The 22,799-nt window shown below is 42.2% G+C and overlaps 1 protein-coding gene across 3 annotated transcripts in view; it reads left to right on the forward strand.

Moving 5' to 3' along the window:
• The window catches only part of UNC5C (unc-5 homolog C (C. elegans)), a 428,547-nt gene that overhangs the window by 329,648 nt on the left and 76,100 nt on the right, over positions 1 to 22,799 (forward strand). For all 3 annotated transcript variants that reach the window (XM_010848326.1, XM_010848327.1, XM_010848328.1), the window contains exon 5: positions 21,856 to 22,036. In XM_010848326.1, coding sequence (XP_010846628.1) covers positions 21,856 to 22,036 — 181 coding nt within the window. The remainder of the gene's footprint in view (positions 1 to 21,855; positions 22,037 to 22,799) is intronic.

The raw sequence follows: 22,799 nt of genomic DNA on the forward strand, positions 1-22,799 counted from the left end.
GGGAGTCTTCCTGACCCAGGAATCAAACCGGGGTCTCCTGTATTGCAGGGGGATTCTTTACCAGCTAAGCTACCAGTCTCTTGTAGCACCAGGGTCTCTTGTAGATGGTATATATATATGGATCTTGTTTTTGTATCCATTCAACTGGTCTGTGTCTTTTGGTTGAAGCATTTAATCTATTTACATTTAAGATAATTATCAATATGGATCTTCCTGTGGTCATGTGCTTCATTGTTTGGGGTTGTTTAATGTAGTTCTTTTTCTTTTCTGTTTTCTGCCTGGAGAAGTTCCTTCAGCATTTGTTGTAAAGCTGGTTCAGTGGTGCTTCGTTTTCTAAACTTGTGTTTGTCTGTAAAGCTTCTCCCTCCACGCACCTCCTCCCCCCCGCCCCCATCAAATATGAATGAGATCCTTGCTGGGTGGAGTAATCTCAGTTGTATGCATTTTCCTTTTATCACTTTAAATATGTCCTGCCACTCCATTCTCACCTGCTGAGTTTCTGCAGAAAAATCAGCTGCTAACCTTAAGGGGGTTCCTTGTAGGGCTTTTTTTGTGGATTTTCTCTTGCTACTTTTTTGTTTGTTTAGTTTGATTAATATGTTTCTCCTTGGGTATATCCTGTATGGGACTCTCTGCACTTTCTGAACTTGTTTGACTATTTCCTTTCCCATGTTAGTGAAGTTCTTGACTAGAATTGCTTCAGATATTTTCTCTGGCCCTTTCTCTTCTTCTTCTGGAACCCCTATAATTCAAATGTTGCTGCATTTAATGTCATCCCAGAGGTCTCTGAGACTGTCACATTTAGTTTCATTTGTTTTCTTTATTCTGCTCTGCTTCAGTTGTTTCCACCATTCCGTCTTCCAGCTCACTGTGAGTTGTTTTGCCTCGGTATTCTGCTATTGATTCTTTCTAGTGTATGCTTCCTTTCCGTTATTGTTTTGTTCATCCCTGATTGCTTGTTCTTTAGTTCTTCTAGGTCTTTGTTAAACATTTCTTATGTCTTCCCCATCTGTGCCTCCACTTTTCTGAGACCTTGCATCATCTTTCCGATCATTTCTGTGTATTCTTTTTCAGATAGATTGCCACTTCACTTCATTGTTCTTCTGGAATTTTATCTTATTTCTCCATCTGGGACATACTCCTGTGCTGTCTCACTTTGTCTGACTTTCTGTGACTATAGTTTCTGTTCTGCAGGCTGTAGGTTGTCATTCTTGTTGCTTCTGCTCTCTGCCCCCTTGGTGTACGAAGCGAAGAGGCTTGTGCAGGCTTCCTGCTGGGTGTGACTGGTTCCTCTCCACTTGTGGGTTATGGTTAGGGTCTTATCTCTCTGGTGTTCTGGGCTGTGTTGAGGGATGTATTTAGGGGACAAGCTGTGTGCTCAGAAAGACTCTGCAGCCTGTCTGCTAATGGGTGGGACTGTTCCCACCATGTCAGCAGTTTCCGTTTGGCTGAGGTGTCCCAGCACTGGAGCCTTCAAGCTATTGGGTGGGGCAGGGTCCTGGTGAGAAAACGGTGACCTCCAGGAGAGCTCACAGCAGTGAGTACTTCCCATTAGTACCACTGCCTGTATCTTTGACCCTGCGGTGAGCCAGAGCCGACCCTGCCTCTGCAGGAGAGCCTCCAGTAGTAGCAGCTAGGACTGGTCCAGTCTCTTGTAAAGACAGTTTTTTGTTCGTTTGTTTTTTTTTCCTACGGGTCCGACTACACTTGAGACCTTGTGTGAGCCCTCCAATAGTGGAGTTTCTGTTTCCCCCAGTTCTGTGAAATTCCTTTGATCAAATCCCACTGGCCTTCAAAGCCAGATTCTCTGGGGTCTCCTCCTCACATTGCCAGACCCCCAGACTGGGGAGCTTGACATGGGTCTCAGAACTCTCAGCTACTGTGGGAGAACTGTGATGTAATTATTTTCCAGTTTGTCAGTCACCTACCCAGTGGGTATGATGATTGATTTTTATCATGATTGATCCCCTCCTAGTGGCTCATAGCTTCTTTGTCTTTGGATGTAGAGTATCTTTTTTTTGGTAGGTTTGAGGTTTGTTTATTTTCAATGGTTATTTAGCAGTTGGTTGTAATTTTGGTGGTTTTCTTAGAAGGGAGTGACTTCAAGTCCTTCTACCATGCTATTTTGTCTCTGTCACTACTTTTCGATTGTTTTTGTAGTTCTCTGTTCTTCTCTTTTCTTTCAGTTTCTTCTCTCTTGATTTGAAGGGCTTCCCTAGTGGCTCAGATGGTAAAGAATCTGCCTGCAGTGCAGGAGACCCAGGGTTCTATCCCTGGGTCGGGAAGAGCCCCTGGAGAAAGAAATGGCAACCCACTCCAGTATTCTTGCCTGGGAAATCCCATGGACAGGGGAGCCTGGTGGGCTACATACCATCCATGGGGTTGCAGAGTCAGACACGACTGAGCAACTAACACGATTTTGTGATTTGATGATTTTCTTTACTGGTATATTGGTGTTCTTTCTCTCTCGTTTGTGTGTATATTATAGGTTGGTTTGTGATAATCATGGGATCCATATATATTGACCTATAACTATATCTAACTTGTTTTAAACCAGTGATCATTTAAGTTCAAAACCATTGTAAAATACCTTTTTTTTTTTAACACTTCTTAACATGCTGTGTATTTCATGTCATATTATACATCTTTGTCTCTCTTCAGTGTTATGGTTATATTTGATTTAAAATGTTTTTCTTTTAATCCTTGTACTAGCTTATTTAAGTGCTTGATCCACAACCTTTACTATATATTTGCCTTTACTAGTTTGATTTTTCTTTTCCTTTAGATTCTTACTTATTGTTGTAGTCTTTTCCACTGACCCTTTCACATGTCTTTTAGGTAAGGTTTAGTGTGGATGAACCCCTTGGTTCTTGCTTTCTGAGAAGTTCTTTACCACTTCTTCAATTCTAAATTATAATCCTGTTTAATAGTGTATCCTCGGTTGGAAGCTTTCCCTTTCAGCACTTTAAATATATCACACCACACCCTTATGGCCCGCAAGTTTCTGCAGGAAAATAAGCTGATAACCTTCTGGAGGTTCCTTTTTATATACGATTTTCTGTTTTTTCTCCTGCTTTAACTTTTGCCTTTTTAATTATGACATGTCTGGTGTGGGTCTGTTCGGGTTCATCTGTACTTAAATATCTGTTTCCTTCTTCAAGTTCAAGAAATGTTCGGCCACAGTTTCCTCAGCTGCATGTTTCATCCTTTTCTCTTGCTCCTCTCCTTCTGGGCCTCCTATAATGCGAATGATGGTACACTTAATGTTGTCTCAAAGGTCTGTTGAACTGCCATTTTGGAAATTTATTTTCTTTTTGCTGTTCTGATTGAATGACTTCCATTATGTCATCTTCTAGATCACTTATGTGTTCTTCTGCAGCACTTGTGTGCATGCTAAGTCACTCCAGACATGTCTGACTCTCTGCAACTCCATGGACTGTAGCCTGCCAGGTTCCTCTGTCTGTGGGATTCTCCAGGCAACAATACTGGAGTGGGTTGCCATTTTCTTCTCCTGAGGATCTTCCCGATCCAGAGATCGAACCCGGGTCTCTTACGTCCCCTGTATTGGTGGTTGGGTTCTTTACCACTAGCGCCACCTGGGAAGTCCAATCACTTAGTCTGCTGCTAATTCCCTGTAGTGTGTTTTTCATTTTAGTTACTGTATTCCTCAGTTCTGACTGGTTCTTTTTTATAGTTTCTAGTTCCTTCTTCAAATTCTCACTGCATTCATCTGTTATGCCCTCTAATTCAGTTAGCATTCTTATTATTAATGCTTTGAACTCTTTATCTGGCAAATTATTTGTCTCATTGTTTGCTTTTCCAGGGTTTTCCTCTTCATTTGAAACAAATTTTTCTGTCTTATTTTGCTTAACCTTCTTTGTTTCTATGATATTAGGTGAAGCAATTACCTGTTCTGGTCTTAAAGTGGTGTGTAGGAGCATCCCTATACGATCTGTTTGTGCCAGGTGGCTTTGGTCAAAGAGTTGGCTCTGACATGAGCATGAGTCGCATCTTCCCTCAGGGAGTGCTGGCAGCTTTCACTTTTGTGGGAAGTGGTGCTGAGGTAGAGGTGCTAGAGCCAGCACCAAATGTGAGCTGGGCTTTATCCTCTGTTCAGTGTGGCCAGCACCAACCTCTCAGGGGCAGAGGCAGGTCCCAAGTTACTGGAACAGAAGCCCAGAGGGTCAGATCCAAGCTGGTTCCATCCCCTCTGTGTGTTTGCTGTTTCCCCTCCCAGCATCTGCACGCCCACCTCAGTAGGGAGCAGTGCTGGAGCCAGAGAAGTGGGGTGCTTGGTGCGGGGTGGGAGCTATGGTTGTTCCAGTCCCAAGCAGAACCCTGGACCACTCCCCATGTGCTGCCTTTGCAAGCACCAGCAATGGCTGTCCTTGCCCCGTTCAGATGCATTCTCACTCTGCGTCAGCTCTGTCCTGCACAGCTGTGCCCTCTCCTTGGCCGCTGCAGCACTTCTCCTAGTGTGAAGCTGTGCTGTTGAGCAAGAGGGGCCAGAGCAGGTCCTGGGCTCAGACTGTGGCATATGCTGAGGCAGACTCGGGAATCTGGCCCAGGCCCAGACAGTTTAAACCTGCTGCTTTTGCCTTGTCCCTAGGAGTAAGCAAGCATGTGCACACTCTTCACAAGGAGAGTTTAGGTTCCTTATGGCCCTCCTATTAGTCACGCTTGTTTCCCAACCTGGATCACAGGGCCAGGGCACCCAATATGTGGCTTGAACCACCCACTCCAGGGTAGGTATTTGTCCTTGTAATCTCCCTTTTCCTCTGTGTCCCCTCCTAGGGGCACAGGTCCCAACCTGATCGCTTCTCTTCCCTTCCTACTGGATCCTGTGAGGATCTTTCTTATATCCTAGGCAGTACAAGAGTCTTTCTGCCAGTCTCCAGTTTGTTTTCAGTGGGGATTGTTCCACAGGTAGGTATATTTTTGATGTGTTCCTGGGGGGAGATGAGCTCCACACTCTCCTGCGCCACCATTTTGATCTTTCCTCCTTTTTTGTTCTAAGATGAGCATCACTTCTGTGTTTTCTGTAGAATTGTTTGGAGTTTGTTCCATCTCCTTTAGAATATGCTTAGTATTAATAATAATTTAAGCATATTGACTATATGCCAAGCACTAAGTAATTTGTGTGGTAACACATTAGATCCTCAGAAACCTTATGGAATTAGTTCTAGAGTTATACTCATGTAGCAAATAAGATGGAGAAGGCAATGGCACCCCACTCCAGTACTTTTGCCTGGAAAATCCTGTGGACGGAGGAGCCTGGTGGGCTGCAGTCCATGGGGTCGCTAGAGTTGGACACGACTGAGCGACTTCACTTTCACTTTTCACTTTCATGCATTGGAAAAGGAAATGGCAACCCACTCCAGTGTTCTTGCCTGGAGAATCCCAGGGACGTGGAAGCCTCGTGGGCTGCCATCTATGGGGTCACACAGAGTCAGACACGACTGAAGCGATATAGCAGCAGCAGCAGCAAATAAGAGCCAAAGGGCACATAGACAAGAAGAAACTTGTCGAAGAGAGGCACAGACATGCGTTTGGAACCCAGGCAGTCTGGCCTGAAATTAACCCTCTTATCTGGAACTGTAGGAACTGCTTCTTACATAACAGTAAGATTTTCAATCACACACAAGGGGGTAATCAACATCAAACAGCAAAAACTGAATATGCAAATAGGATATCCTAACATTTCCTCATAATTATTTTTATTGCCTGTTAATAAAACCCCACATCTTTATAAACACTTGAATAAATTACTTCAAATATGCCCCCAAATGATTGAAAAGACTGTAGTTACTGAGCCACAAGGACAGAAACAGTGCTTTGCCTCACTGCAACCCTGACAAGTTATGGTTTATGGGCAAAGCCTTTTATTGTTTTCTGAACTTCAACCTATTTTTCTCTCTTCTTGAATGTTTTATACATAGCTAAAAATAACTTCTAGCTCAGAAAGACTTCTCCCTTATATAAATCAAATGATTTGCTATATGGAAGGGGTGGGAGGAAGCCAAGTCGCAGGGTGAAGTCAACAAGATGCTTGAAATGAGCAAAATATGAACAGAATTCAGAGGTGAGACCCAAGTACTGACTCCTGATTAACCACGATTAATTTACAAATAAATTGCATTACAAAAATATAATTACTTACTACTCAATACAATTAATTTCTAGTATCTTTTCATTACAAAAGATACTATATTGTTTCTTGGAATTTTATATACAGTTCCTATAAGGAGACTCATGTGAAATTACTTCAAATGGAAAAGTGTCACTTTATTTGATGGATTGAGTTCTGGAGATAGTGCATGAAAAGGATATATTTTTAAATAAAAGGATATAATGTAAGGCTTTTATATTGATTTATCTTACTGATTCAGACAGCCCTTTACATGATAAACAGAATTATTGCCACACATTGTTTTCCCTTCCATACATGCTCTCCTTGAGCTTTTAGTTAACCAAAATGGGAATGGGTGTTGTTTTATCCTCTTTATCAGTATCCATGTTCCATTCTTAGTACTGTGATCTAAAAGAAATGAAATTAATGAGGGTTTTATTGTTGTTACTTTGTATTTCAAAACTTTAGAGAAAAGTAATCACTCTTTTCATGGAAATAACTGGAGAACTTTGAGCATTTTAGTTGTATAGAATCATACAGTACCACCTGGATTCTTTGTAAGGTCAGGCAAATCAGCTCATCATTATCCTTTCAGCCCTTTAATCTTGTCTGCCTCCTTTATCCCTGCTCCATACACAGGTCCCCAGGCCAGAAGCAAGATGGTTTTGTCTTGCACCCTCCTTTCCAGGTACAGTCCACTCTTCTCCCCTGTCCCTTGTCCCTTCAAATCACTTTCTGAATCCATTCTTTCCTCCCCAGTCCCTTTGCCCCTTCCTTAATTCATTCTTTGTGTTCTTTCACCAGGACTGTGACAGTCTTTTTATTTAGTTTGTTTGTTTGAAGCTTTTTGCCAATTTAATTAATCCTCCATCAACCCTATGATGTGGGTCCTATTATTTGCCCATTTTACAGATAAGAAGGAAAGGCCCAGAAAGGGCAAGCAAGATGCTGGAGGTTACCCTGCTAATAGTAGTGGAGTTTGGGACTTTATTTAATTTTTATTGGTATATAGTTGGTTTACAATGTTGTGTGAATTTCAGGTGTACAGAAAAATGAATCAGTGATACATATAGCTACTGTTTTTTAGATTCTTCTACCATATAGGCCATTACAGAGTATTGAATATAGTTTCCAGTGCTACACAGTAATTCAAAATGGATTAGAGACCTGAATATAAGACTGGACACTATAAAACTCTTAGAGGAAAACAGGTAGGTCATTCTTTGACATAAATTACAGTAAAATTTCTTTGATCCACTTCCTAGAGTAAAGAAAATAACAAAAATAAATGGGATCTAATTAAACTTAAAAGCTTTTGCACAGCAAAGGAAGCCATAAACAAAACAAAAAGACAACCCTCAGAATGGGAGAAAATATACAACAGTCAGAAAATGGGTAGAAGACTAAATAGACATTCCTCCAAAGAAGACATACAGATGGCCAAGAAGCACTTGAAATGCTCAACATCACTAATTGTTGAAATGCAAGTCAAAACTACATTGAGGTATCACCTCACACCTGTCAGAATGACCATCATCAAAAAATCTACAAAAACTAAATGCTGGAGAGGTTGTGGAATAAAGGGAACCTTCATACACTATTGGTGGAAATGTAAGTCGGTATAGCCACTATGGAGATTCCTTACTGTTCCATAACACTATAGAGGTTCCTTAAAAAAGCTAAAAATAGAAGTACCATATGACCCAGCAATCCCAATCCTATACATATACCCAAAGAAAACCATAATTCCAAAAGACACAAGCAACCAGCACTCACTGCAGCAGGACTTACAATAGTCAGAACATGAACACACCCAAATGTTCATCAACGGAGGAATGGATGGAAAAGATGTGGTACATATATACAATGGATTATTACTCAGCCATAAAAAAAAGAACAATACCATTTGCAGCAACATGGGTGACCTAGAGACTGTCACACTGAGTGAAGTAAGTCAGACACAGAAAGACAAACATGATATCACTTATATGTGGAATCTAAAAAAAAGGGTGCAAATGTACTTACATACAGAAGTAGAGTAACAGATGTAGAAAACAAACTTACGGTAACCAGGGGGTAAGGCGGGGAGGGATAAATAAGGGACATTGGCATTGACACATGTACACTGCTACTTATAAAATAGACAATGGCCTTTTTAACTGGTTTCTATCTTCCATTGTGCCTCCCTAGTAATCCACATGCTCCCTAAAATAGTCATTCTTAAAGTAAAGTGTCATTATGTTTCTTCTCTTTAAACCCTTCAGTAGATCACAGCATTAGAGTCCCTCAATATTTCCTGAAAGCAGTTTCTCCATCCTTACTCCACTCTCCCTGACCATGCAACTAAGTCCCCTGTCCACTGCTCAGACTCCCTGAAGCTTCCTCTTTCTGAAATGTTGTCTTCATTCTTCATCCCACACTTTCCTTCTTCCCAACAAGCTTAATTCCATCTTTGAGAAACTAGTTCAGATGTCTCCTCCTTAAATGTCCTCTTCTCACATAATTTGAACCTCAATTTACTTCCACCCTTGCACATGACTGGGTGCTGTCGTATTGTAGTTATTTGTTTATAGGTTTGTCCTATGTAGAGAGTGCCACTCTCTTGATTTGTCCCTATATTGTCCAACACTTGACACGATGCCTAGCACATAGTAGGTACTCAATGTTTGTGGAATGGAATTGAAATAACAAGATGCCTAGCTTTTTGTTTACTGAAATAGAAAGTTCTTGAGAAGCTGTATTATAGGCTCAGGTATACTGGGATCACCTAGATTTTGTGACTAGTAGATGAAATTCTGTAGCACCTTAAAATTCACCAGCAGACATAGAGGTATAATGTGGGCTACAGGGAGTTTGATTTTAAAATCTGACTTAGTCAAAATGTATTGGCCACTGGACACTCTAGACCCATACTAGTAAATGGCAGTGAAGTATTTGGATGTCTCCTAGCATCATTTCAGAGGCCCTCTTCTATCTCATGGTTTCTCCAATGAGTCCACTTGGAGGCCAGGTTAGCCCTGAGGATTTGACCCTACGCAGTGGAAATTTCTCCTTCATGCATCACAGCCTCATCGTGTCAGAGGGGCTTGCATAATTCAATGAAGCTATGAGCCAGGCGATGCAGGGCTACCCAAGGCAGATGGGGACAGATGTGTCATATAGTGAAGAGTTCTGACAAAACGTGGTCCACTGGAGGAAGAACTTGCAACCTGCTTCAGTACTGTTGCCTGGAAAACCTCACGGACAGTATGAAAGTGCAAAACATTATGATGCTGGAAGATCAGCCCCCAGGTTGGAAGTTGTCCAGTATGCTACTGGGGAAGAGTGGAGGGCAATTATTAATAGCTCCAGAAAGAATCAAGTGGCTGGGCCAAAGTGGAAACAGCGCTCAGTTGTCTGTGTGTCTGGTGGTGATAGTAAAGCCCAGTGCTGTGAAGGACAGTATTGCATAGCGACCTGGAATATTAGGTCCATGAATCAAGGTTAAATTGAATGTGGTCAAGCAGAAGATGTCAAGAGTGGACATCAACATCTTAGGAATCAGTGAACTAAAGTGGACAGGAATGGACGAGTTTAATTCAGATGACTATTATATCTACTGCTGTGGGCAAGAATCCCTTAGAAGAAATGGAGTAGCCTTCATAGTCAACAAAAGAGTCCAAAATGCAGTATTTGGGTGCAATCTCAAAAATGACAGAATGATCTCGGTTCATTTCTGAGGCAAACTATTCAATATAACAGTAATCCAAGTCTATGCCCCAACCATTGATGCTGAAGAAGCTGAAGATGATCAGTTCTATGAAGACTTGCAAGACCATCTAGGATTAACAACAACAAATGATGTCGTTTTCATCACAAGGGATTGGAATGAAAAAGTACAAAGTCAAAAGATACCTGGAATAATAGACAAGTTTGGCCTTAGAGTACAAAGTTAAGCAGGGCAGAGTCTCACAGAATTATGTCAGGAATATTCACTAGTCTTAGCAAACACCCTTTTCCAAGAGCCACTCTGCACATGGACATCACCAGATGGTCAATACTGAAATCAGATTGATTATGTTCTTTGCAACTGAAGATGGAGAAGCTCTATACAATCAGCAAAAATAAAACCTGGAGCCGACTGTGGCTTAAATGATGAGTTCCTTATTGCAAAATCCAGGCTTAAATTGAAGAAAGCAGGGAAAAACACTGCCTATTAACAAAAGTAGGCAATTCAGGTATGACCAAAATCAAATCCCTTATGATTATACGGTAGAGGTGATAGATAGATTCAAGGGATTAGATCTGGAATAGAGTGCCTGAAGAACTATGGATGGATGTTTATAATATTGTGTAGTTAGTAGGCAGTGACCAAAACCATCCCAAAGGAAAAATATGCAAGAAGGCAAAGTGGTTGTCTGAAGAGGCTTTACAAATAGCTCAGGAAAGAAGTGAAAAGCAAGGGAGAAAGGGAAAGATATACCTAACTGAAAGCAGAGTTCCAGAGACTAGCAAGGAGAAATAAGAAGGCCTTCTTAAGTGAACAATGCAAAGAAGTGGAGGAAGAGAATAGAATAGGCAAGACTAGAGATCTCTTCAAGAAAATCAGAGTTATCAAGGGAACATTGATATCCAAATCACTGGATGGTGACTGCAGCCATGAAATTAAAAGATACTTGCACCTTGGAAGGAAAGCTATGACAAACCTAGGAAGCATATTAAAAAGAGACATCATTTTGCCAACAAAGGTCCCTATCTATGTACTGATGTGAGAGTCGGTTCATTAAGAAGGCTGAGTACCGAAGAACTGATGCTTTTGAATTGTGCTGGAAAAGACTCTCGAGTCCTTTGGACAGCAAGAAGATCAAGGCAGTCAATCCGAAAGGAAATCAACCCTGAATATGCACTGGAAGGACTGATGCTGAAGCTCTGATACTTTGGCTACTAGATGCGAAGAGCAGACTCACTGGAAAAGATCCTGATGCTAGGAAATATTGAAGGCAAAAGGAAAAGGGGTGGCAAAGGAATAGATGGTTATATAACATCACCAACTCGATGGACATGGATTTGAGCAAACTCTGGTTGATAGCGGAGGACAGAGGAGCCAGGTGTGCTACAGTACATGGGGTCACAAAGAGTCAGTCATGGCTTAGCCACTGAAGAAGAAAAACAACAACACTGGAGATTGTTTTCTTAATATCTAGCAGAACTTAGCTTGAAGGAATGTTTAAAATTACTCTCTGTATGTATATATATACAAATGTATGTATATTCATTGGTAATTTTGATAGCTAAAGTACCAACTCTATCAGTTCAGTCGTTCAGTTGTGTCCGACTCTTTGTGACCCTATGGACTGCAGCACGCCAGACCTCCCTATCCATTACCAACTCCCAGAGTTGACCCAAACTCATGTCCATTGAGTTGGTGACACCATCTAACCATCTCATCCTCTGTTGTCCCCTTCTCCTCCCACCTTCAATCTTTCCCAGCATCAGGGTCTTTTGCAATGAGTCAGTTATTCGCATCAGGTGGCCGAAGTATTGGAGTTTCAGCTTCAACATCTGTCCCACCAATGAACACCCAGGACTGATCTCCTTTAGGATGGACTGGTTAGATCTCCTTGCAGTCCAAGGGACTCTCAAGAGTCTTCTCCAACACTATAGTTCAAAAGCATCAATTCTTTGGCACTTAGCTTTCTCTTTAGTCCAACTCTCACATCCATACAGGACCACTGGAAAAAACATAGCCTTAACTAGACAGACCTTTGTTGGCAAAGTAACGTCTGGTTTTTAATATGCTGTCTAGGTTGGTCATAACTTTCCTTCCAAGGAGTAAGTGTCTTCTAGTTTCATGGCTGCAGTCACCATCTGAAATGATTTTGGAGCCCCCCAAAATAAAGTCTGCCACTGTTTCCACTGTTTCTCCGTCTATTTGCCATGAAGTGATGGGACTGGATGCCATGAACTTTGTTTTCTGAATGTTGAGCTTTAAGCCAACTTTTTCACTCTCTTCTTTCACTTTCAACAAGAAGCTGTTTAGTTCTTCACTTTTTGCCATAAGGGTGATATCATCTGCATATCTGAGGTTATTGATATTTCTCCCGGCAATCTTGATTCCAGCTTGTGCTTCATCCAGTCCAGCAATTTTCATGATGCACACTGCATGTAAGTTAAATAAGCAGGGGGACAATATACAGTCTTGACATACTCCTTTTCCTATTCGGAACCAGTCTGTTGTTCCATGTCCAGTTGTAACTGTTGCTTCCTGATCTGCATACAGATTTCTCAAGAGGCAGATCAGACGGTTTGGTATTCCCATCTCTTTCAGAATTTTCCACAGTTTGTTGTGATCCACACAGTCAAAGGCTTTGGCATAGTCAATAAAGCAGAAACGGATGTTTTTCTGGAACTCTCTTGCATTTTAGATGATCCAGAGGATGTTGGCAATTTGATCTCTGGTTCCTCTACCTTTTCTAAAACCAGCTTGAACATGTGGAAGTTCATAGTCCAAGTATTGTTGAAGCCTGGCTTGGAGAATTTTGAGCATTACTTTACTAGCATGTGAGAGGAGTGCAATTGTGCAGTAGTTTGAACATTCTTTGGTATTGGAATGAAAACTGACCTTTTCCAGTCCTGTGGCCACGGCTGAGTTTTCCAGATTTGCTGGCATATTGAGTGCAGCACTTTCACAGCATCACCTTTTAGGATTTGAAATAGCTCAACTGGAATTCCATCACCTCCACTAGCTTTGTTCGTAGTGATGCTTCCTAAGGCCCACTTGACTTCACACTCCAGGATGTCTGGCTCTAGGTGAGTGAGCACACCATTGTGATCATCTGGGTCATGCATATCTTTTTTTGTACAGTTCTTCTGTGTATTCTTGCCATCTCTTCTTAATATCTTCTTATGTTAGGTCCCTGTAATTTCTGTCCTTTATTGAGCCCATCTTTGCATGAAATGTTCTCTTTGTATCTCTGATCTTCTTGAAGAGATCTCTAGTCTTTCCCATTCTGTTGTTTTCCTCTATTTCTTTGCATTGATTGCTGAGGAAGGCTCTCATCTCTCCTTACTATTCTTTGGAACTCTGTATTCAAATGGGTATATCTCCTTTTCTCCTTTGTTTTTTGCTTCTCTTCCTTTCACAGCTATTTGTAAGGCCTCCTCAGACAGCCATTTTCCTTTTTTCCATTTCTTTTTCTTGGGGATGGTCTTAATCCCTGTCTCCTATACAGTGTCACAAACCTCTGTCCATAGTTCATCAGGCACTCTGTCTATTAGATCTAATCCCTTAAATCTATTTCTCACTTACACTGTATAAACATAAGGGACTTGATTTAGGTCATACCTGATTGGTCTAGTGGTTTTCCTACTTTCTTCAATCTCAGTCTGAATTTGGCAAGACAGAGTTCATGATCTGAGCCACAGTCAGCTCCCAGTCTTGTTTTTGCTGACTGTATAGAGCTTCTCCATCTTTGACTGCAAAGAATATAATCAATCTGATTTTGGTGTTGACCATCTGGTGATGCCACGTGTAGGGTCGTCTTTTGTGTTGTTGGAAGAGGGTGTTTGCTATGACCAGTGTGTTCTCTTGGCAAAACTCTGTAAGCCTTTGCCCTGCTTCATTCTCTACTCCAAGGCCAAATGTGCCTGTTACAGGTGTTTCTTGACTTCCTATTTTGAATTCCAGTCCCCTATAATGAAAAGGATATCTTTTGGGAGGTGTTAGTTCTAAAAGATCTTGTAAGTCTTCATAGAACCATTCACTTCAACTTCTTCAGCATTACTGGTTAAGGCATAGGTTTGAATTATGGTGATATTGAATAGTTTGTCTTGGAAACATACAGAGATCATTGTGTCTTTTTGAGATTGCATCGAAGTACTGCATTTTGGACTCTTTTGTTGACTTTGATGGCTACTGCATTTCTAAGAAATTTTCTACCCACAGTAGTAGGTATGATGGTCATCTGAGTTAAATTCACCCATTCCAGTCCATCTTAGTTCACTGATTCCTAGAGTGTTGATGTTTACTCTTGCCATCTCCTGTTTGACAGCTTCCAATTTGCCTTGATTCATGGACCTAACATTCCATGTTCCTATGCAACATTGCTCTTTACAGCATCAGACCTTGCTTCCATCACCAGTCACATCCACAACTGGGTGTTGTTTTTGCTTTGACTCCATCTCTTCATTCTTTCTGGAGTTATTTCTCCATTCATCTCCAGTAGCATAGTGGGCACTTACTGACCTGGGGAGTTCATCTTTAAGTGTCTTATCTTTTTGCCTTTTCATACTGTTCATGGGTTTCTTAAGGCAAGAATACTGAAGTGGTTTGCCATTCCCTTCTCCAGTGGACTACATTTTGTCAGAACTCTCCACCATTACCTGTCTGTCTTGGGTCACCCTACATGACATGGCTCATAGTTTCATTGAGTTAGACAAGGCTGTGGTCCATGTGATAGAGATCTAAAAATGTGTATAACAGAGTTGACACTACTTCATGTCTTCTTTGCTCATGCATTTAAGAAATACTAATTAAGCACCTACTGTATGCTAGTTCTGGGCCATGGGAATATAGCAGTGACCAAAAAACTAAACCCAAGTCTGTTAAGCTTACATTCTGGTAGAGGAGACAAGTAATAAGTAAAATACAGATTTTATGAGATGAAGAAAATAAGAGTGTGAGATTGGGGGCATAGGCAGAGGGAGATGTTGCAGTTTTAAAGGTTGATTATGAAGTGGCTCATTGAGCAGGTGACCTCTGAGGAAAGCCCTGAAGGAGAAAAGAGAGCAAACTTACTGGGGAAAGATTTTTCCAAGCAGGAATAATCAAATTCAACATCCCCAAGACAGGAGGGTCCTGATGTACATAAGAACCAGCGTCTAAAGAGGTGACAGAATGGAGAGAGGAAACTAGGTGATCTCAGAGAGTCAGGGGTCCTAGTATTGCAGGAGATCCTGTGGGTTCCTATAAGGACTTTGGTGTTGACACTGAGCAATATGGGGAGCCATTGGAAGGTTGGACATGAGGTATAGCATAATCTGACTTAGGGTTTAAAGACCTCTCTAACTGTGTTGAGGATAGATGTTAGGGCCAAGGGAAAAAGCAAAGATAAGACAGGAAGTTGTTGCACTCAATCCAGAAGACAAATGATGGTGACCTGCATGGAGAAGTGAGTGGTGCTGAAGGGATGGGAAGTGGTCAAATTCCAAATGCTTCTTTGGTGTGGCATAGGCAAAGGGAGAGGAAGAGAAGAGTCAAGTTCAAGTCTGAGGTTTTTGAGTTACTGGAAGGATGAGGTTGGCCTTAACTGTGACAGATAAGGTGGTGGGAGGAGCAGGTTTGGAGGGCAGTTGGGAAGGTTGTTATTAGACAGCTGAGTGGGCTTGTAAGAAGACAGTTGGATGTATGAGTTTGGAGTTCAGGGACGAGGTCAACCTGGAGATAAATTTAGGAGTCTTCTGCGTGAGAATGGATGAGCTCACTGAGAAAGTGAATGTGGATGGAAAATAGAAAAAGGAAGAGGTCCATGGACAGAGCTACCCAGAGAGAGCAGACCTAAGCTCAGAGAAGCTGTGGACGGTGGGAAGAGATGGTACAAAAAGTAAGAAAGTGCCCTGTCTGGAGAAAGTAAGCACGGAGGAGGGAGAAACCCATGGGGTCAAATGCTGCTGCTGAGTCGAGTTAGTCAAGTACTAAAACCTCAGCAGTCCATCTAGCAAAGTGAAAGGAGTTGGTGCCTTTGAAAAGAGCACTTCTAACAGTGGAGGCGAGTGTGAATTAGAGTAGATCCTGTAGGAATGAAGAGGACACAGACTGGAGAAATGTGCAAACAGGGATTGCAAGGTGTTTCTTAAGATGAGCAGAGAAATGTGGGGGTAACTGAAGGCAGAAATGAGTAGCGATGGATTTTCTTGTAAGTTGTGAAAAATAATCACACGTCTGAATGCTGGTGGAAATGACTCTGTGTAGAGGGAAAATTAATGATGTAAGAGAGAAGAATTTCTGGGGCGTGGTCTTGAATAGGAGAATGGCAGTAGGATGCAAAGGACAATGAGAGGTGAGGAGGAGTAACAAGGGAGGAAGGTGGCTGCAGAGCAGAGGTGATAGGTGGGTAATGGAGCTTTGGGAGATCTTGGTCATTGATCAGCTGAAACTGAGGATAGAAGGGGAGGTGTTGTCTAAGCAGCGGAGAAGGCAATGGCACCCCACTCCAGTACTCCTGCCTGGAAAAGCCTATGGACAGAGGAGCCTGGAAGGCTGCAGTCCATAGGGTCGCTGAGGGTTGGACACGGCTGAGCGACTTCACTTTCACTTTTCACTTTCATGCATTGGAGAAGGAAGTGGCAACCCACTCCAGTGTTCTTGCCTGGAGAATCCCAGGGACGGGGGAGCCTGGTGGACTGCCGTCTATGGGGTCACACAGAGTCGGACACGACTGAAGTGACTTAGCAGCAGTATCTAAGCAGAGAGGAGAAGGTGTGAAACAGGTGTCTAGGAGTGTGGGACAGTGAACAGAGGATGAAAATATAGTACAATATTTGGGGCAGAATTTAGGGCCCACTTGAGTTCTGCCATCACGAACTTATGATTAGGCCACCCAGCATGGCTTTGCACAGCCACATTCCGCTGTGAGGAGAAGAAGGTGGAGCAGGCAGTGCAGATCCAGGAGGCTGCTCACTGGACCCCCAGGCCCGGTGGTGCGTTGGGAAATCAAACATTCCCTATATAAGAAGACTCTAGAAGAAACAGCAGCATCATAAGGAGCTAGGATTTAGAGAAAGTTTAAGAAAGCAATCTGAAAGAGGTTGAAATTTTGGAGGACAATGATGCTATGCTCCAAGGAAGTGAGGAAGGATTGGGAGAGTTTTGGAGGATGGGTGATTGGGACGTGCTGAGCAAGACGGAGATTCTGTTGCAGGAGGTGAGTGATGGCCTGCACCAGACCCAAGCTTCTTGTGGAGATGAGGTCTCAGAACAAGGCATTGTGAAAGGCTGGGAGTCCTGGGGCATAGGGGACTGGGAGGGGGACATTTTATCAAAAGCCAGAGTCCTTGGCTCTTTTCTTCATTCCCTCACTATTCCCTCACTATTTTCTAGCTGTAGATCTCATTGTTTCTTCAGACATAGGCATACAGACTATCCCAGTGTGGAGAACAGATTGAGGCAGAGCTTCCCTGGTTAAAGCTGAAGGGGAAGAAGGCAGTATCCCTCCGAGGGCCCAGGAGTGCTGCCACGTTTCTAGAGCTCCTCAGAGAACCTCATATCTCATGTAGTCATTGCTCCTGCTGAAGAGAGACACTGAGGAAAATGCACAGCCATGCATAAGAGGGTAGAGATTACATACCCAATAATCACATAAGTCTTTTTAAATCCTTTGTCAACAGTGCTGATTGCTTTTTTTATTCCATGTAATAAACTTTTCAAATAAACAAGTGGTTTGCAATATCCCTTGGGATCTCTTCATGTCGTTTATGATCCGGATAGCATTGCTGTTTTTACCTATTATGCACATAGAAAAAACCCATAGTTTTGCACAATCTTGACTTAATCGATTGGATTTCTTCAGAAGCAGAGCATGAAGCAGAGGTCTGAATGCAAAGGGTTGGTTATGGGAATGCTCCCAGGAGAGCCTAGTCAAAAGACAAAAGGAGAGACCCAGAAAATGTAAATTTAGGAGATGTGTTAAGGAGGTAGCTTCAGTGTGCAACCCTACAAGGGAGCTCTCGAGAGTGACAACTCAGATTCCAATCTGATTAGACAGAAGGAATATTTCCACACCTGTGAGACCATACCAAAGGAGGAGGTCTCAGGGGAAGCTGTGAGCCCTTAGGTACTTCCAAGCAAAACATCCAGGAGTCTGAGGGCTATTCTTCAGAGAAAAGTAGCAGGCACAGTTCAAGAAAATTGGAGATACCAAGGGAACATTTCATGCAAAGATGGGCTCAATAAAGGACAGAAATGATATGGACCTAACAGAAGCAGAAGATATTAAGAAGAGGTGGCAAGAATACAAGGAAGAACTATACAAAAAAGATCTTCATGACCCAGATGATCACAAGGGTGTGATCACTCACCTAAGCCAGACATCCTGGAATGTGAAGTCAAGTGGGCCTTAGGAAGCATCACTACGAACAAAGCTAGTGAAAGTGATGGAATCCCAGTTGAGCTATTTCAAATCCTAAAAGGTGATGCTGTGAAAGTGCTGCACTCAATATGCCAGCAAATTTGGAAAACTCAGCAGTGGCTACAGGACTGGAAAAGGTCAGTTTTCATTCCAATCCCAAAGAAAGGCAATGCCAAAGAATGCTCCAACTACCACACAATTGCGCTCCTCTCACATGCTGCTGCTGCTGCTAAGTCGCTTCAGTCGTGTCCGACTCTGTGCGACCCATAGATGGCAGTCACCAGGCTCCCCCGTCCCTGGGATTCTCCAAGCAAGAACGCTGGAGTGGGTTGCCATTTCCTTTTCCAATCTCTCATATGCTAGTAATGCTCAAAATTCTCCAAGCCAGGCTTCAACAATACATGGACTGTGAACTTCCAGATGATCAAGCTGGTTTTAGAAAAGGTAGAGGAACCAGAGATCAAATTGCCAACATCCACTGGACCATCTAAAAAGCAAGAGAGTTCCAGAAAAACACCTATTTCTGCTTTATTGATTATGCCAAATCCTTTGACTGTGTAGATCACAACAAACTGTGGAATATTCTGAAAGAGATGGGAATACCAGACCATCTGACCTGCCTCTTGAGAAATCTGTATGCAGAATAGGAAGCAACAGTTAGAACTGGACACGGAACAATGGACTGGTTCCAAATAGGAAACGGAGTATGTCAAGACTGTATGTTATCCCCCTACTTATTTAACTTACATGCAGAGTGCATCATAAAAAACGCTGGACTGGATGAAGCACAAGCTGGGATCAAGATTGCCGGGAGAAATATCAATAACCTTAGATATGCAGATGATATCACCCTATGGCAGAAAGTGAAGAAGAACTACATAGCCTCTTGTTGAAAGTGAAAGAGGAGACTGAAAAAGTTGGCTTAAAGCTCAACATTCAGAAAATGAAGTTCATGGCATCCGGTCCCATCACTTCATGGGAAATAGATGGGGAAACAGTGGAAACAGTGGCAGACTTTATTTTGGGGGGCTCCAAAACCACTGCAGATGGTGACTGCAGCCATGAAATTAAAAGACACTTACTCCTTGGCAGGAAAGTTGTCTAACCAACCTGCTGCTGCTGCTGCTAAGTCGCTTCAGTCGTGTCCAACTCTGTACGACCATAGACAGCAGCCCACCAGGCTCCTCTGTCCATGGGATTTTCCAGGCAAGAGTACTGGAGTGGGGTGCCATTGCCTTCTTCACTAACCAACCTAGACAGCATATTAAAAAGCAGAGCCATTACTCTGCCAACAAAGGTCTGTCTAGTCGTGGCTATGGTTTTTCCAGTGGTCATGTATGGATGTGAGAGTTGAACTATAAAGAAAGCTGAGCACTGAAGAATTGATGCTTTTGAACTGTGGTGTTGGAGAAGACTCTTGAGAGTCCCTTGGACTGCAAGGAGATCCAACCAGTCCATCCTAAAGGAGATCAGTCCTGGGTATTCATTGGAGGGACTGATATTGAAGCTGATACTCCAATACTTTGGCTACCTGATATGAAGAGCTGACTCATTGGAAAAGACCCCAATACTGGGAAAGATTGAAGGCAGGAGAAGAAGGAGACAACAGAGGATGAGATGGTTGGATGGCATCACCAACTCAATGGACATGAGTTTGGGTAAACTCTGGGAGTTGGTGACGGACAGGGAGGCCTGGTGTGCTGTAGTCCACAGGGTCGCAGAGTTGGACACGACTGAGCCACTGAACTGAACTGAATTGATGCGTCTTTGAAAGACATACACACACAGAGACACACACAACCCCCAGGAAGCCCAACAGTACCTAGATTTCTAAGTGGAAAACTTTCTTTTGAATGGCAAAGATAACCTGCATAGAGATTCAGAAGATATTAATGTCAGCTTTCAATTATCAGCATGCAGTTTTTTTAAATATTTTGAATCTTGCTATCTTTTCCCTTGAACTTCTAGCAAGATTGTATTACCACACGTGATTGTGTGTGTGTGGCAAGTCACTTCAGTCATGTCTGACTCTGCAATCCTATGGACTGTAGCCAGGTTCCTCCATGGAATTCTCCGGGCAAGAATGCTGGAGTGGATTGCCATTTCTTCCTCCAGGGGATCTTCCCAACCCGGGGATTGAACCTTCGTCTCTTAAGTCTCCTGCATTGGCATGCAAATTCTTTACTACTAGCACCACCTGAAAAGCCCAGATTACAAAACACTTGGGGCCAAATTTTGAGAAAATCCAGGTTAAGCCAGTGTGTCTCTTACCAGCTATATCTAAGCACAGGATTGAATGTGCTGTCTTAAATAAGACAAAATGCATGTTTAAAACTCCACTATTTTAGATGGACTTCAGTCTTCTTTCACTTTCATTGGTTTAAATACCTTAAATGTAACTGTTGTTTCAAAACTTATTACAAATAGTCATTCTTATCTACATCCTCATATGTTTACTTCAAGGTGATTTCTGTTTTTCCCTTTAAATTGTGGCCTCTCTTCTAAGGATTAGAGAAGCATTATTTTAGAGTCCCAGTGTTACACTTAATTTGTGTAACATCCAGCCCACTGACAGATTTAGAGATTAATTTCCAAACCTCTTGTACTGCTGGGGGAAGCTCCTTAAGATTTTGAAAATGGCAACATTGTTGACTCCCTACAAGTAAAGGTTACTTGTATCTATATCCACACTAATGCACAGGAAAGTTTAAGTGTGGTAAATATCAGTATGTTTTGCTTTATTGATAAACCTTTGAGGAAGAAAAGCAATTTATGGGACAAAAACAGTTTATCCTTCTTAAGGATGTATTTTACAGAATTTGCTTCCCTCCTTTCATTCTGTAAGGATAACATTGCTGTTGCTAAACTGAGATTTACATAGGAAAAATAGTTGAGTAGTTTTGAATAGTCACGTCTTAGGTTCTCCAGAAGCAAACCGTGAGAGCCAAAGATTTGATGCTAGTTAAAGACAAAAGGAAAGATTTGACTATGACTTATATGCTCTTTAGATCATATTGAGAGTTGGTAGAAAACCTTTTTGTTCCCTCCTAAGTATTTTGGCTTAGATACATCTCTAAATATGTGTTTGCTACATTTTAAAGTAAGTGCATTTTCAGGGAAATTTAATCCATATGTTTCAACAAGACATAAATCATCCAAATGTTGTTTTATTTGAGCTGCATGATGTCTAGGATGCCTTTTGAGCTTTTTTGGTAGTCCTTATATTCTTTTCTGAAAAGCAGCAGGTAAGTTGCCAAGAGTAAACAAATCAAATAGCAAAAGGTTTGAGTTCAGTTTGAAATGCTTCGCCCATTATTTTTGATTGGGTTCTGAACTTGGCAGTGCACATCACCTATTCCTGCCTGCAGGGCAAAGTGAAAACAATTTGAACCCTGTATTTCCCAATTGGGTCATTGACATTTGAGAATAATGTAGTACAGACAGAATCAGTATGTTTGGCAGGTGAGTGATACTTAACATGACCTCAGAAAGTTACTTCCTCAAGTTTGCAGATTTCATAGCATGGAACAGTGCTGTTCACGTTGCAGAACAAAAGTCAGGCCTGGCAGCCATCGAGGGATTCATACCAGGGATTTATCTGTTTCTCTTGTGCATCTTTAGGTGGAATGGTTGAAAAATGAAGACATCATCGATCCTGTTGAAGATCGGAATTTTTATATTACTATTGATCACAACCTCATCATCAAGCAGGCCCGCCTCTCAGATACTGCCAACTATACTTGTGTTGCCAAAAACATTGTCGCCAAGAGGAAAAGCACAACTGCAACTGTCATAGTCTATGGTGAGTGAACTTTGTGTGCCTCAATCTGGTTCAGGTCAAACTGCAGTCTCTCATTTTAGTGTTAGAATATCAAGTGGAGAGGGCCCTTCTCAGTCCCCATTGCAGCTCTCTTCCTGCTTCCCATATGGACAGTGAGGTTTCACTGCTTTTCTGATACTCATAGGAAACCTGGACTTGGAACTTCTAGCCTTTTGTCAGTTTATAGGACAGTAAAGGAAATCCACTGAGGGATCTAACACTGTAACAAGCATAAATGTCCTGAATTTCAAACTGAACTCAAGAATCCAGGAGGGTTCCCTGCTTCCCGAAGCCCTGCCCCGCCCTTCTCAGCCTGGACTACCAAGACCTAGAGGGAGTTCTGACATGAAGATACTTAAAGCAACCTTCTGCTCTTTCTGTGGGCCTCAGGAGAGCGATTGCAAGACCTCAGGTAAACTGGAGCTGACATGTTCTCCAAACACACTGGAGCAGCTTTAACTGCCTGGAACTTGCTTTACACTCCATCAAGGACATCCAACGTGAAGACAAGGCCTGCCATTGTCATACAGCCCTAGTCCTAACCCTGTAGCAAGCTGCAACATGATGACTTCTTCAGAGAGCTTCTCTTCCATTCTCTGGCCCTTTCCAATCCATCTCATCCCTAAGCTTAGCATTCCTCCAGAAGGACTAAATGATTCTGCACCCACTTTTGCCACTGCATGTGATGTTTTTATCTCCCTGTTTTAGCACTCAGAAGTTTTCTCATTTCACGAGTAGTTCCATC

Source organism: Bison bison, unplaced genomic scaffold (genome assembly GCF_000754665.1).
Source record: "Bison bison bison isolate TAMUID 2011002044 unplaced genomic scaffold, Bison_UMD1.0 scf7180017864263, whole genome shotgun sequence".
Lineage (NCBI taxonomy): Eukaryota > Metazoa > Chordata > Mammalia > Artiodactyla > Bovidae > Bison > Bison bison.